At 38.0% G+C, this 16475-nt stretch overlaps 1 protein-coding gene across 2 annotated transcripts in view; it reads right to left on the bottom strand.

The window, feature by feature from the left end:
• The window catches only part of Adamtsl1 (ADAMTS like 1), a 365598-nt gene that overhangs the window by 165138 nt on the left and 183985 nt on the right, over nt 1-16475 (bottom strand). The window contains exons 10-13 of one of the 2 annotated variants that reach the window (XM_021200231.2): nt 14014-14064; nt 9520-9724; nt 7585-7732; nt 4677-4761 (exon numbers count right to left, since the gene is read on the bottom strand). In XM_021200231.2, coding sequence (XP_021055890.1) covers nt 4677-4761; nt 7585-7732; nt 9520-9724; nt 14014-14064 — 489 coding nt within the window. The remainder of the gene's footprint in view (nt 1-4676; nt 4762-7584; nt 7733-9519; nt 9725-14013; nt 14065-16475) is intronic. The other variant, XM_029540103.1, reaches the window with a different exon arrangement.

Below are 16475 nucleotides of genomic sequence, written 5' to 3'. Positions count from 1 at the left end.
CTCCTTCAAAAGTTACCCTCGGGGACATTAGGCGGTGTCCTACTGCTTGAAGGACTTAAGGAGACAAGCATTTTCCTTCCTATCCCATGTCTGTTCGGATTTTTAAAGAAAGCCAGATGAATAACTCTTCAACAACATCTCTTTAAAACTCTTAGAGATTTGTATGATGATTTTTTTTTCCTTTAAGAAATTAAGCTGTCAAAAGGTACTTGTCATGTGTAGCACAATGATTTCCATAAAATATTTTTATTAACAGTTTTATACATTTATCTAATGGATTTCCATCATTTCAGTTGCCATTCTGTTTTCTCATTCACGCTCCCTTTCCTTTCTGAAAGAAACTGTCTTCACAGCATGTCCCCTTCTAGTGTCATGTCGTGTGTGTGTGTGTGTGTGTGTGTGTGTGTGTGTGTTCGTTTGTGTCTGAGATCCACTGAGTTTAATTAGAGATTTGCTTTATTTTTCAATAGAGTGTGAATGGGAGGCTATTCACCTAAGTAAGGGCCACTGGTCAATGGCTACATCACTGAAGACAATAGTATCTCTTCCCTAACAACTGTTAGCAGCCACTAGTCCTTCAAGGAATTGTGGGGCTGCATAGGTTCCTCCTCCATCATGATAGAATGTTGATTGGCCCAGCCATGTTTCAGTCTCTTGCAGCTAGTCACAGCTATCATGAGTTCATGAATTGCCATGGCTGTATCCTGTCTAAATATCTCAACATCCTCTGGCTCCTATATTCTCTCTACCCTCTCTTCCTCTGTGCTCTCTGGGTCTTGGAGGGGGGTGATACAGCTGCATCATTTAGAGCAAATATTTCTTCTCATTCTTCGGCTCACAACCTCTGAGACAAGTTTATTTTACTGTAGTTATTTTTATGACCATTTATGGTGGGTTTCATTCATAAAAGCCCCCACTAGATTTACATTTCAGTTTGATGCTTGGATTGTATTTGCAATGCATTACTCAATGGGATTGAGAAAAATACCTTGCTTAAAGATTCTTATTGGGACTGGGGATATGCTCAGAGGTTAAGAGGGCTTTCTGCTCTTCCAGAGGATCCAAGCTTGGATCCCGGAATCCATATCAGAAGATTTTCATCAGGGGTCTTACCTGGCATCACTTCCATCTGATGGCCTCTGAGGACATCTGCTCTCATACCACCTCACATACTTGAAATAATGTAAAAGAATGGACTAGGGAGAAGGCATAGCAGGCAAGATCACTTTCTGCTCTACCACAAGACCACCAACTTGATTCACAACACCCACATGGAGGTTCATAACTGTGCTGAACTCCAGGCCAGGGAGCTCAGCTCCCTCTCTCTCTCTCACCTCTAGCAACAAGGGGCACGTAATACATAGACATACATATAGATAAAATATCCATATACATAAAAGAAGAGTTTGCTCTTTGTAACCAGGATAATTGGTTAAAAATATGTCTAGAAGAAAAAAACCTACCATAGAGACATGGATTCCCATAAGTAGGTTCACAACTCCATTTCTGTATATAAAGATGATGTATTTGCCACAGTCCCTCTGCCTTAGATACATCATTTGTTGTTGAGAAAAAAAAATATCTCAAAAATGTTTATGCTTTGTTTCTGAAGGTGGTGATGGTGCATATTAGGCAAGGTCTCTATCACTGAGCTGCAAATTCTAGCCCTCAGGTGAAACTTAATATGATGAATCTATATCATGTGAAATGATCTATATCATGTGAAATGATCTATATACTTATTTCAGTGCTTCTGGGAGATGTATTTGGGTTCACATATTCCATACAACATTTAGGTTAGAAGACCCACAATATGAGAACATTCTTGAGTTCTTCAATATTTTACTTATTTCTTGGCGATTCAGTTATTGGTCTCTTATAGTTTTTCTCTTGATATTACTTAGAGATATTGACTTCCACCATGCTTCTGGCTAATGCTAAGCAACTTTTCCTTACATTTTGGGGTTATTAAGAGTATCTAACACTAAGGACATCCATATGCTAAAGGATTAAATACAGTGATTTTCCTGTGTTTATTTAATGAGACAGGCTGTTGATAATCTTTTCACTTTCCATATGGAAACGTTGGTGACATTTGTTGCTTTCTTTTATAACCCTCAAGCCTGCTGGAGCTGGTGCAGTAAATAGCAGTTCTGGATCTCAGTCCCCTCCAGCCCCAGAGTAGCAGTTCAGAACTGACAGCCGCAGCTTCTACACATTACCATTTAATTTAACCAATGTGAGTCTCTTCGGTGGGGGAAAGAGTGGTTTGCTGACAGTATATCATTTTTTTTTTCATTGTGCTTTGGAGAGTAATTACAGTTGTTATACACATTTGGAAGCTTGTCTATGTGGTTTTTTTTTTTTAAAGAAGGAATTAAGACCATGCAAAATTATGTTTTTAAAATTCAAAATCAATTAAAAAATGTGACACTTAAAACCTTTCTGAGGGCTCAGTACATTAAACATGTAAAATGTATGAAAATATGGAAAACATACAGCTTTCATTACCTAATTCTACAGCTGTCATTTATTCCACTTTGGTATTAATGTAATTGTTGTCCTGAACATAACTGTATACATTTCCTTTACATTAAATTGGCACTCCAATTATAATCTACTTCAACTTGGATTAATCACACCAAGATGGCAATTCCATTACATGAAGAGTGAAATGTAATGGCTTAATTTTATATGGCTATAATTTCAATGGCTGAAAGTGTGTTTCACTGCTTTAGGGGTTGTTATTAAAATTAAGCATAATGCACCTTAATTGGAACATTCATGGAAAATACATATCATAAAATATGCATGATCATGGCCTATGAAATGCTTCTGCATAAGCATTTAATTCCACTTTCAGGTTTCATTGGAGCAGTATCGACTAATTGGAAAGAAGTATAATTATGGATGCAATATGCTTTTATTTAGTTTCAACTTTGTTCTATTATTTAACATTAGTCACAATGCAATATTCCAGACAGATATGCCTTACACCAGATGGCAGAATCTAACGTATAAGGAGAGCAGATTATTTACATAAAAAAAATATACAGTTGGTTGGAAACATGTTTAACCTTGGAGTACACATAAGGATTAAGCAGGGCTGGTGACATGGCACTTTTCTGTGTCTCAGATAGAGCCATAGTTGATGCAGAGTTAATGGCCCTGAGCAATTAGATCTGCCCAACTAGGTCTAGCTGAGGAACTACATCCAGGCGGGAGAAGGAGAGGAATGTCTTCATCTATTTGGTTAGTGTTGTGAACTTTAGCCACCATCTCTCCTCCAAAATTCTCCCATCTTTGGTTACTTTTATTATTATTATTATTATGTTACTGTAGTAACTTTAAGGTAAACCAGTACTTCATGTTTAACTTAATTGTTCTCTTAAGTAAAAAGCATGGTATTTAATTATTTGCCAGTTTTTAGGTTTCTCTCTTTCTTTCTTTCTTTCTTTCTTTCTTTCTTTCTTTCTTTCTTTCTTTCTTTCTTTCTTTTTTTATACTTCTGGGAAATGAAGTACTGTGGTATAATTTATTTACAAGTGACCATTGAGTTACTGAGATTTCCTGAAACTCGGGAACACAATTTCTCATCCTAGAAAATCTTATCAGCTTTAGATCCAAGCAGGGTAAGTTGGAGAAAATTGCCTTCGAATATCTTCATTTTTACCTCTAATAAAATTTATTCTTTGGCTTGAATTTGAAAATTCTACAAAATGCTATGTGCTCTACTGTGAATTCTGAAGACTGGGTCCCATCGTATGCATCCATATGTGTCCTAGTATCTGCATTAAAGTAACTGAGAAAGGCTTCAAGCTATGCAATGGCTTTGCCATCTATGGAATGGATCAATAAAGTATACTCCCTTGTACAATAACAGTGCAGCAGATACGCCTGTCAGTGTTCTCCATTGGAATCAGTGTATATGAATCAACCCCTCAATATGTTTTCTCTTTCTCTTCTGTGTTACTCTTCTGAAGTCTGGTAAATCTGTGCCTACTGGTCCAGATTTGATGATTTACAAACAGAACCCATATAGGACCCTAAGTACCTGGTGAAGAACCACAACCTTTCCAAAGATGGGGTGAAATTATTACAGGCCTTTTACCTTTCTGTATGTATTTACTTACTCCCAACATTCTGTGAAAGCTCAGGGATTAGGAGGAGTGGAATTCTGCCCAGACTTTCATATCAAATCAATCTGTTTGTCTTTCTGTCCTTCCTTCCTTCCTTCCATCCATCCATCCATCCATCCATCCATCATTATACTGGGGATTAAACCCAGAGCCTTGCATATGCCAGGTAAGCAAGTGCTCTACCACTGAGCTACAACCCCAGTCTGTCTAATCCCATTTTACATCATCAGCCTGGAAATTCTCATCTTTGGCGCCTTGCCAAAGGTAAAGAATTTAGAGAAGAGGGCAAACACCTCATTTGTATCTCCCTGTCAGGCAAAACTGAAACATATTTAGATTCATATAAGAAGAATGTGAGAAACTTGTAAATCTCATTTGGATGCAATCAACATTTTGACCAACATTTGACAACAGATCCATCTCTAACTGGGGATCCCAGGGGGCTCATATCCCTTTGGGACATAGATTCGAATCCAAAAAGCCACAACAGTGAGAGCCCGCTAATTCCTTTCAGGGGATTCCCCATAGAGAACTTACGAAGGCTCTTCAGACACTGCAGCTCCTTCCTCTAGCTCCTGGGCTTGCTTGAACCACGGCAGCTTGGCCTCTATTGGAAGTTTCTCTGGGAATAAGTACAGTGGGGAGGGAAGAGATTAGAAACTTCACAAGTGTTCAGGAAGTTCTTCATTCTCAATACTTTCTAGTTTTGCAGAATATGTAGAAGTCATACTGGTAATAGCAAATAATTACTATTGGGGCAAATAGCTGTTCCTGAGGATGGTTGTAGCAAGAAGACTCGCTGGTGGATTTAAAGATTTCCTAACACTAGTGTCTTTACACATGCTTCTCTCCTCTATGTTGAACTGCAAAGTCCTTTTAAATGAACGTCCCTGTTCGAAGCCCTGACAAATATACAGAGAATCAACAAAGCTCCTTTGACACCTTTTAAACACAAAGTAAAATCGATGATATTGTGGTATTTTATAACTGTTTTGCTGTTTGGATAAATGTGACCTTATGTTGCATTATGTCAAAATCAAACAAACTAGCATGTTGAAATTTGTAAAACATCATTTTAACGTTCTGATTTATTCAATATTACTCCCAAGGTTCAGTAGCAATGAAAGTTTGTATAACCGAAGGCCCATAAACCATGATTTGATGTGTTTTACCTATTCATCTAGCTTTGGGCAAACAACTCAAACAAGCTTCTTAAGTGCTTCCTGGGGAAAATGTGGAGGAGCAAAAGAACTAGGGAGGTTCTAACTGCTCCCATAGAACTAACTGCCAAGATTCTCATCTCTGACATATTTATTAAGGTCATTTATGGGCATGTTTGCCTTTATAGTAGGAGCCAATGAAGCTCTGTCACCATTTTATAACATATAATTGCAAAGATGAAAGAAATATGTCCACATATGCATGCACCATGGAGTAATGTGGTATTTTAACAATGCTTACAGAGTCAAGATCACTACTTAGCTGTGAAAATCCAGACTTCATTCTTGATTGTTAACTGTAGACTGAATTTTCTTCCCTCTAAATCTGCTTGGTAAAGATAGAGCTAATAAGTCATAGGCTATTTTTACTTGGGTCTTCACTACTTGTCTTCTATTTGCAGTCATCACTTGTAGCTAGAAATATAATAAGAAATGCATGCATGGCCCATGGGTGTGGGATATCTGCACATGCATCACTGAATAACTCCATCATTAAAGGAGTTAAAGGACAGCCGGTGTCCAGCTTGGCACCAACAGTAGGCTTGTAATACTCCACTATTGTCTTGTACCCATGAGTGCCTATGGCCATCTCATCTGATATTTGAAACCATTAATGATCATCTACTTAAAGGTAATATCTGGAGAAAATCTAATATGTGTCAGGGAGCAGGTTAAGAACTCTAGAATACAATACCTCTTGTAATCCTCTCATGCTCTTCATGTACATTCTAGTATTTTCCCCATCTTACAGATCAGTAAACTTAAACTTAGAGAGGGATTATTAAGAATAATCAGGATTTCTGATGTGTCTTTTTGTTTTCCTTTTAGATTATTAAGAGCTCATAGTGCTACTCATTCCAATGATAAGTAAAATGCAGAGCTACTTCATGGCTGATTTCAAAGAAATGTAATGTCTCAAAGAAGTGATGTAAAGAAAGAAATGGCAACTTTGCTATAAAAACATAGCATAGAGGATCCTGAACATCCAAATGGTTTGTGATTCTGAGTTCTCCTGTTTCTTTGGCACACCAACAACACTAACACAGAAATCAGATCAACATTCACACTGATCCGAAAGACCCAGTATAATTGTGGCTCTTGCTTAAGTAGATTTTTCTAAATTCTTTTTAAAAAATGGAATCATTTCTGACATCTAGTAAATTAAGATAAATGTCACAGTTCTATTTCCAATTACGCTCTGCAATTCATTCCCCTTTCATTTTCGTTTCAATACAGAAAGTAACAAGTTTTTGCTTCCTGTGTTTGAGGTCTGTGACTTCCCAGCTTATGTCAGGCTCAGTAAAGTAGAAATAGTTGGATCCCTTGTTTTTAAAAGCAAAAAGTGCAGATAGCAGATACACATATGCATGTATGTATGTATGTACATATATAAACATATATGCAACCTAGTTTTCCTTTATGAAGATGAATCCAACATTTTTAGTGATGATTTTTTCAGATAGTTTAATGATTTGGAAGACAAGTGTATACATATAGTTTTCTACACATGCTACTTCATAAAGGATGTAGTCATGATCATTTGACCTAGCAATCATCACGTTAAGTGAAATAAACCAGACTCAGAAAGACTAACACAATGCATGGTTTATTTTATAATCAGCACACAGACACATAGTCACACGGACACACCCCAAGACATACACATGACACTAAAGCACAGAAGGACAGAGAGAGAGAGAGAGATACAGATACACACATACACAGATACACAGTCACAGACACACAGAAAGATATAGACATACATACATACATACATACATGCATACATACATGCATACATGCATACATACATACATACATACACACACAGGACAATGAAGCACAGAGGGATTATTTTGGCAGGAAAAATGGATCAGTTACAGGAACATGGAAGAGCTGCAGTGGGCTAAGTCCAAGGTACAATGATACACACACACACACAAGTGAGTGCATACATATGAATATATATGAATAATACATATGAATAATATATATGAATAAAATAATGAAAACCATTATTTTTCATAAAAACTAAAAATATTGTAAAATAAAACAAAAGAGCATTTGAAAATATAAAAAGAAACAATCAAGTTTACTTAATATAGTCTAAGTTATAAAGAACCATTCCTAAGAACATTTGGGATATTTTAAAATAATCCAAGGGGACTTAAGTCGCCTGAGTGTCCATCATCACTGAGGAAGGGGAAGGGTCCCTGTCTAGTTACCTCTGGGCTTGTAGCAGGGTGTGGGAATGATGCATTCTTCTTTTATGTGGGGCTTTGTTTTTGCACTGCAGCCTCCTGTGTGCATTCCTCGGTGGTCAATGCAGAGTACCACGCGGTACCTGAGGCCCTGGCCACAGGTCACTGTGCACTGGGAAGAGATGGCAAGAGGGAGAGAGAGAGAGAGAGAGAGAGAGAGAGAGAGAGAGAGAGAGAGAGAAGACTCATAGGCAAAGCCCGATTTAAATACTTAACTTCCCACCTAAGACTTATATATTTCTTAAAAAGTAACACACACACACACACACACACACACACACACACACACACAAACACATATTTCATCTCTATCTATCTCTATCCTCTGTATCTCTATCTGAGTTTTTCTGGTAGATTTTAGGTACTTCTTATCAGTTATTAGATCTTTGTTCTGTTTGGGTTTCAGAGGTGAAGTTAGTTGAAAATTAACTCATTCCTTTAGATTTTTTTAGGATATGATTAATTAGTGATTAGTTAGTTGTACTATGTGCAAAGACTCAAATACAGTACCACAAAGGAAGCATAAAGCTATAGTGTGCTCAAGTTCAATTACCCACACAACTTTTATTCAGTTACTTTGTGCATATCTGTCCAAACTATGAGAAACAATTACTCCTACAAGGATACTTAGAGATGTTAAAATACCACCACAAGCTGTTTTATAATGCAGGTTCGGCAATGTAACTGATTATATTGAAATGGGAAAAAAGTCATAGGAGCTGAGTCAAGGGGCAGATGGAGAGAGCATCCCTGGCACCTCCCAGTCCTGGGAGGTCTAAATCTGTCCTCACAGCCACAGGGCGCAGTGGTTGTGGTCATGTTTGTTATTGATTCTGTGAATAAGGACACAGCACTTTGCTTCCACATCTTTCTATCTCCTTCTCCATTGTTTTGTTTTGTTTTTACTATATAAGCAGGAAATCAAGAATAGCCCTGTGTGTGTATGTGTGTGTGTGTGTGTGTGTGTGTGTATGTGTGTGTATACAATACTGGGGACTGAACCTGAACCTGGGGCCTTAGACACACTAGGCAAGTACTATACCATTGAGTCATATCGCCATATCACTTTTTAACATTTTGTTTTTTATTTTGAGACAAGAGTTTACCTGTGCAGCCCAAGCAGGCCTTGTATTTGTAATCTTCTTGAATGACTCTCTTTTTTTGTTTGTTTGTTTGTTTAATTTTTCAAGACAGGGTTTCTCTGTGTAGTCCTGGCTGTCCTGGAACTCACTCTGTAGTTCCAGGTTGGCCTCGAACTCAGAAATCTGCCTGCCTCTGCCTCTCAAGTGCTGGGATTAAAGGCGTGTGCCACTACGCCCAGCTTTTTTGAGTGACTCTCTTATGGCACTGGGATTACAGACTTGAGCCACATACCCAGCTAAGAATAATCTTTTGAGCTCAATTACAACAATGATGGAAGCAAATGTAAGAAGCAATTTTGGTTTCAATAATTGTACTTCATATTCATTTTTAACTGTTGTGCTGTTCCATTCAATACTTTTTCTTCTCAGTGAATGTGTGCATAGATACAATCTTTTTGTTTTTACTGTTCACACCCCTTTTACATAAAACAAAGTAGAGTAAAAAATGACGTCAACTGAGCTATCTTGTAGAGGCGATTCTTACAGACTAAGGACCACTCAACATCCTTAACTCTTAGAAGGAATTTGTTTCCCAAAAGGGAAGAAAAGAAGCCAGGCTAAAGTAAGTTGAAGGAAGAGTAACAAGTATTTGGTTGTGTGGGATGGGGACATTCCTTCTCCAGGAACTAAGGTGACAGGCTTTGAGACACCTCAGGTACAGAAAGCTGGTACTGCCCGGGGCGCTCGGTGGCTCACGAGGCCGAGAGCTAAGAGTGGACTTACTCTCCTAAGGAACAAAGAAAGAGAGCACAGTTACCGGAGACCACTCCTGTGCCAGCCATTTAGGGCAGTCAAAAATGTTGCAGGGCTGCACGACTGGCATCTTTGGGGTGTACATGCATTTCCACTCTTCCACTGAAGTGACATGCCCCTGGATGTCCTCCTCCACACAGGAAACTGCCCGGCTCTGGATGCCCCCCCCACACGAGGAGGAGCACGCGGTCCATGGGGTGGTCTCCCACCTACAGAAGCAAGGGGAGTCATCAGGGTGGACATGCAAATTGCCAAACCTCCTTAGTGACCTGTCACACCAACCCCATGCCCTGGGTTGATCACTGGTTCTCCAGAGAACCAAAACTCTCTCTCTCTATTGGCTGAAATTTCATTAAGAGGAAAAGGTTCAACCTTGGCAAGAATGTTTCATAAACCTTGAATCTCTGCACAAATATAGGAGATTATGGTCTGGGGAGCAATCCACAGGATGTCTGGACTGTCTATACCCTATCAACAATGGAGGTTCAATCTGCAGTCCTCTTTCTATGATTTCTGTGTACATATATACTATGTATATGCAACATACATATATACATATGTGTGCATGTACTTATATATGTATTAAAGTTTAATTATTTTGAACTAAATCTCAGCAAGTATTTCTGTGAAGACTAAAACAGAAATGAGGAACTAATATCACTTCTGGATTTTTTTTTTTAATAGGAAAAAGTCATACATGATCTCCCTACACAAAAGCCCTTTCTCCTCTCTTCTGAAACTGTCGGCTCCGGGATTCCACACCCTCAGCACAAGCCGGGTCCTCAGACTGTGCATCTGTAAGTCGAGGAGCAGACATCGTGTCAATAACAGTATTACTGTTGAGCTGGGAACACACCCACAGATGTCCTCCATCAAGGAACTCCTTGACTTGTAAACATGCTTGGTTTCAGTTGAAAAGCTATGGCAACTGAATGGAGAATTTAATTAATCTATCTATCTATCTATCTATCTATCTATCTATCTATCTATCTATCTATCTTCCTTCCTTCCTTCCTTCCTTCCTTCCTTCTTTCCTTCCTTCCTTCCTTCCTTCCTTCCTTCCTTCCTTCCTTCCTTCCTTCCTTCCTTCCTTCTTTCTTCTTCCTCTTTTTCTTTCATTTTTGTAGCAACTGGGACCAGATTTAGACACATGGAACTCCTGTATTCATCACAGGGCTGAGTGAGCTATGCTTGTTCCTTACATGTACTTTGATAGTTAGAATGCCTATGGCAGCTTGAGAGATATTAAAGAATCATAAGAAATCTAGTTTTAATGAAAGAGAACCCAAACAACCCTGAGTTGACACACTTATTAGGTGTATGTTGAAGTATCGCACAGGCAGCAGGCAGCCTGTGGAGACTGTCATTATTAAGTTCTACATATGTTGTGACCTTGATTGATTCCTCTTCTGAAGGAGCCAGATTAATCTTGTGTGCCTCCCATGTTAGAGGAGTTTATACTACATTTTGTTTGCACTGTTCAGATTTAGGCAAATGCCTTTGTCTCTACTGTCAACAGCGAGATTCAGTATTTCCTCCCAGAACACACACAAAGAAATGTTACTATGGGGGAAACTGCGGTTTTTCTGACCCTTAGGAGATTGAATAAAAGTTATTTCAAGGGAATGAAGAGCCTTTGCAGAGTTCTCCTTGCAAAAGAATAAGACAGCTCTATTCTCCTCCAGGTAGATCTCTGCATGACTTCCTACTGGAGGTGGAGAACAGGCCTCTTTCAGACAGAAGATGGATCAAATACATAAATATATACTCATGCTCCATTTAATCTGACAGTGACACAGCAATATTTTGATGGATATTTAATCATCTAGATGATTGGAATTCCATAAGGGAAAACATTTTCTAATTGGCACTCTAAGACCTTGAAATTGCGCCTTCTATGAAAGGGAGAGTGATTAATTTCTATCTCAACACTTGCTCTAACCATGAAGCTTCACTAATGAGTGTGTGTGCTCTTTTCCTCTCACTGATCACAGCAAGATACATGAGGAGAACACGAGTTTGCAGATTCATAGCAATGACTTGAGCTTACAGATTCAGGTCGGTATGTGAAATAGTATCATGTGACTACCCACATATTAATGGGGGCTGTGGGGAGTTTCAAAGCACAATATATTTTGGTATGTTAAAGTCTAGCAAAAGATGAGAGATGGCATTCTTTTGTCAAGAGATATTAAAACGGTGACCAAGGTGAATATTATGAATAAAGAAAGATATATCCAAGAATCTTGTCCTAAAAGACTAATAAATGAATTGACATGCCATACATTTATACACCTTTGATTTTAATTGCCTTAAGTCCACACTACATTTAGTTTATGAATTTTTCAAAATTAAAAAGTATGTAAGGAAAGAGACATGAGCTCATTGTTAATCAAGATTAAGTTCATCATGATATATTGTTATATTGAGATTTATGCTAAGTCTTAAAGGCAGAGGGCAAGAAAGAACAACCTAAAATGTATTAACTGTGTGTTTTATCTATACTTATCTGAAATATAAAATTTAACTGTTCTAAATAGTGAAGTTTTCTGCCTCAATTATCAAGGTATTGCTCTTTGAGAACTATTTGAACTTTGGTTTTGTTAAATGAGACCCCACTTATAGAAATAGCGGCCATTTACTAAAGCTTTGTTAGTGAAGCCGACTTTGTATCTTCAGAACTATGGAAAACAGAAGTGTGAGGGGCAAGACATGCAGCCTGTTTGCTAAGTGACTGGTCCTTTTCTGCAGAGATGCATAAACACAGTAAATAAATACACAGGACATGGCGCATAAAACCAGCAAGTGGGATGGTGGGCATTTGAGGCAGCACTAAACTTTAGACACTTGAGGGAAGTTTTAGTCTATAAGAAGTCAAGACAATCATAAGAAAGCTTTACTTGCACATGGGAAAAAAGAAAAAAAAAAAAGAAAAATCATAGAAGATGACAGGAATCTAGGACTTCCTGAGAGGAGAAACATAAACTCAAAGCTGTTCACACTGACACCAAACTTTACCTTTGTTTTAAAATATATGGCTTCCCTCCATACAAACAAGGCACACGCCCTAGGAATCTTGATTCTACAGACCCAGAAATGGAAATCAAGGGAGATCTTGGCTTAATTATATTTATTTATTTTTATTCCTTTCTGTTCATTATCAAGGAGAAGACTTCTGGAAAATGATACCTAAGGAGCATTCTGAGGTCTTTATTACTGTCTTTATCAGTAGAGTTACATAGTTACAGCATAGCAGGAGCCAGGAACCAGTGAGGGAGCCATTTAGTGACACATTTTGCAACAATAGTATCTAGTGTCACTCAATCTCCCTTTGCACATAGCTACTAGACCAGACAGTCTCCTGTCAGTCACTGGAAATTTTTCACTGGACACTGGACAACATATAAATACCTGTATATGCATTTATACATGCATATTTGTGTGAACAAGAATGTTTACTTCTTTAGGTTGTGGGTGTGGTTGCTGAGCTAGGACTAAGAGACTGGGGTCTCTCTCACTGGAGAGTTGGATTAGCATCCAATTAGATTCTAATACATTATGAATTCAGAGACTTCAGTTAAATGTTACTGAATTTTGCTGTTCAAAACACAGTTATTTTTCTGCATGTTTTAGTTTAGGATTTAGCAAACTACCGTTGATTATGTTACCTGCTCCTGGTCTCAGAAACCCAGGACTCTAAAAAGCAGCTGATTCCCTGGGTGCCAAATTAGTAAAGAAAACAGCAAAGCCATTTAAAACTAATTCCAATTTCTGCTACCTGCAGAGTTATTTCCAATATGGCCGGCAATGCAACTGGCAACTATTTATTAGATTTTCTCAGCAACTCCAGTTTTCTCACAAATATAAAGACAAAAAAAAGGTCCTTTTGAAACATTTGAACACCCCTTTTTCTAGTCTTTAAAATATACTTTAACAAAAACAATGCAGCAATTAATCTTCATGTTTTTAACAACTTTACTCTGTAAAATGTTCTGAACAATAAGGGTATGAAATACCCTTTAGATAATTATAATTTTTCCAAAATACAAAAGGGCACATGAAGTCCCTATTAGAAAAACCCCATGTCTGGAATTTTATACTCATGGTGCTGTGATTACACTTTAGACGGTGTTTGTTTAAGTTAGCATGGCTCTGTAATGACCAGGCTTCTACCAAAAGGAGCTAGAGAGGGAGTTAAAAAGGGAGTGAAGGGAAGACACAGCAGAAGCAGGCATACTGCAGCTAATTAGAGTGAGTTATTGTGTCTACTCCAATGAAATATCGTTCTATGAAAATGGTTTCTGAATGACAAGCTTAGAGTCTGAGCAGGCCAGGATTACTCAAGAGGAGAGCTCAGAATAGATCTGCAAAATCTACCATCTATCGTCTTATTTATAGAAAAACACAGAAACTATGGCTCTACATTTTTACATATATACACTAAAGCATCAGAAGACTGATGTGCTAATTCTAACATCAGGATGATGGAGTTACGTACCGAGGAAGGGGATGGTAGAGGTCATAAGGCATGATCTGCTTGTATCCGTCACTGTTAGGAACAATAATGCCAACCCTCTGAGTAGAAGGTACACACAATAAAATAAACACTAAATGATTACATCATATACATTTTTATACAATTGCAAAACAACATACATAAATCATCTCTGGAAACAACACAGAAACAGTTCGATATTTATGCTAGCATATGCTGCAGGCTGGGGAAAGGTCTTTGAAGACACTATTTTCTATAATTAGTCCTCTGATCCAAAAAGGAAATACCACTAGAAAGGGAGATGGTGAGAAACTTTGGCACCTCATCATTAGCTATGGCACAATAAGCTTATAAATATTCTTTAATCCCCCAAATTACCCATCCTATGAGGTCATTATTATTATCATCATTATTAATGTTACTTCCAGATGCCCATGGAGCAATTACAGTTACTGTCTCACTTTTGATGAAAGAGAAAGCTATGTAAGCAGGAGGTTATGGACCACAGAACTGACAAGACTGTAACATACATCAGCAAATAGGCTTCTACTTCTGGCAGATCTAAAGGTTTACTAATACCTGGAGATTAGCCATTTGGATGTTTCATAAAGGGGGGGGGGAGGAACTACCAAATGTTTTAAGCAATGCTTAGCAAGAGCAAACTCCTACCAAAACCAAGTGATGCAACTGCTCACAAAAAAGTGCCTTTGTCTTTTATAGAGATTATACAGTATTAACGGCTTTACTGTGACACTTGGGATGGCTGTGGCTGCCATTAATACCTTGGGAAACCTGTGAGGTTCAGAGACTGAGTAATGGCTAAAGAGCCACAAGGAAGGACCTTCAGTATATGCTGTGCGGCTGAAGGATGCACAGGAAAGGATAGCATAGGCTGTTTTGAAGATCTTCAGGTCTCTAGTGTAGTATGTTTCCAAATTTCTTGATTTCCACTAATAGGTCCTATTGGTAAGACTGGGTCCTTGCTGAAGACAGCTCCCCCCTGGATGGTGAAAAATGTCTTATTACTTGAAGAAGAGGGCTAGAGCAGCCGAGCCTCCAGCAAGAGTGGAATATGAAGAGTGTTCAGTGTAGATGAAGAGCATGGAAGGGCACAAACAAAAGATGGTTTATTTCCATATGACAAGTGCTAGGGGGCCCCTCTCTTGAACATTAAAGAGATCTGTTTATTCCGTTTGTATTTCTGGGATGCCTGTGTATATATTTACACATCTATGTAATAGTTAACACATAGTATATTTATACTTATCTCTAAATTAAATAAATTTATACTTTTCATTTTGACCCCATCATTTGACATGGGATGATTTATACTTTTAGAAATTTAGCTAGCAAATCTAAGCTTTTGAGTAGAAAGATTGGGTTGGGCTTAGTTAGTATGGATCAGATAGTCAAAAAAACCCCAAACCAAAAAACAAACAAACAAACAAAAAACACTGACTGAAGATCATGAAAAGGAAGAAAGAAAAAGAGGGCTTACTGGAAGGCCCTAAAAACCTGACTAAAATAGGAGATGCATGAAAGTATTCGGATGTGATTCAGAGAAAAGAGAGACAAGGTTGTGATGACCGATTCCCTAGCGTGAAGTGCTTATTTGCTTAATGACTTTAAGGAGAGGTATTTTCTGTGTTTATTTATTTGACATACTAAATTCATTTTCTGATAAAATTTTCATGCTATGTAAATGAGTGAGCACATCCGTGTGCATTTGCCTCACAATGCTTATGAGAGTGATGCTGCTATGGGCGTGCTCAGAATTGCATGCATCTTTAACAATGATGAAATCAATCATTACCATATTAATGCTGCTTTGTCCTTGCTTTTGGAATTAAAGATCCCATTCTTTTCTACCTTCTGATAAAAACTTACTCCTGCTTTTTTTTTTTTTGTTAAAAACACCATATGCCTTTTAAATATTATTTTTTGCATCTAATAATCAAGAGAATTTTTCTTTTAAAGTGACAATATTTCAAAAGAATGCCAATGTCTCGAAAGTCTTTCAAAGCTTTGGATATATACTACTATTTAATAGAAGCAAATTAGGCTATAAATCAAATAGTCTGAAGTCAGGTCTTACCTAACCCTTGTACCTATTCATTTCTATATCATTTTCTAAATGCAGAAACGCATACCATTGCCTTGTCCTCTGGAAAAATTTATGGCTATAATTTGTCATCGTCAATATGAGAACGAGCTGTTACAGGTCTCTGTCAACTGATTTATCAGCTGATGATATTTGAAATGGAGACAGTAACATTGAACAAGACAGAGCTGAACTGAAGAGAGGGGATAGATGGGGGAGCACAGAGCTGCCAGGATGTTGGGCTCTGCTTTGGGCTGACTTAGAAGTCATGTTTGTGTTTGAACAAGAAGCTTTAAACCTGGTTCCAGCAAAACTATAGGTCTGTTTGTCTTTCTGTGGCATGGGTCATGGTGAAGAGTCGAAA

Source organism: Mus pahari, chromosome 6 (genome assembly GCF_900095145.1).
Source record: "Mus pahari chromosome 6, PAHARI_EIJ_v1.1, whole genome shotgun sequence".
NCBI classification, from domain to species: domain Eukaryota; kingdom Metazoa; phylum Chordata; class Mammalia; order Rodentia; family Muridae; genus Mus; species Mus pahari.
The sequence above is the reverse complement of the archived record's forward strand: the minus strand, read 5'-3'. Positions and strand labels throughout refer to the sequence as shown.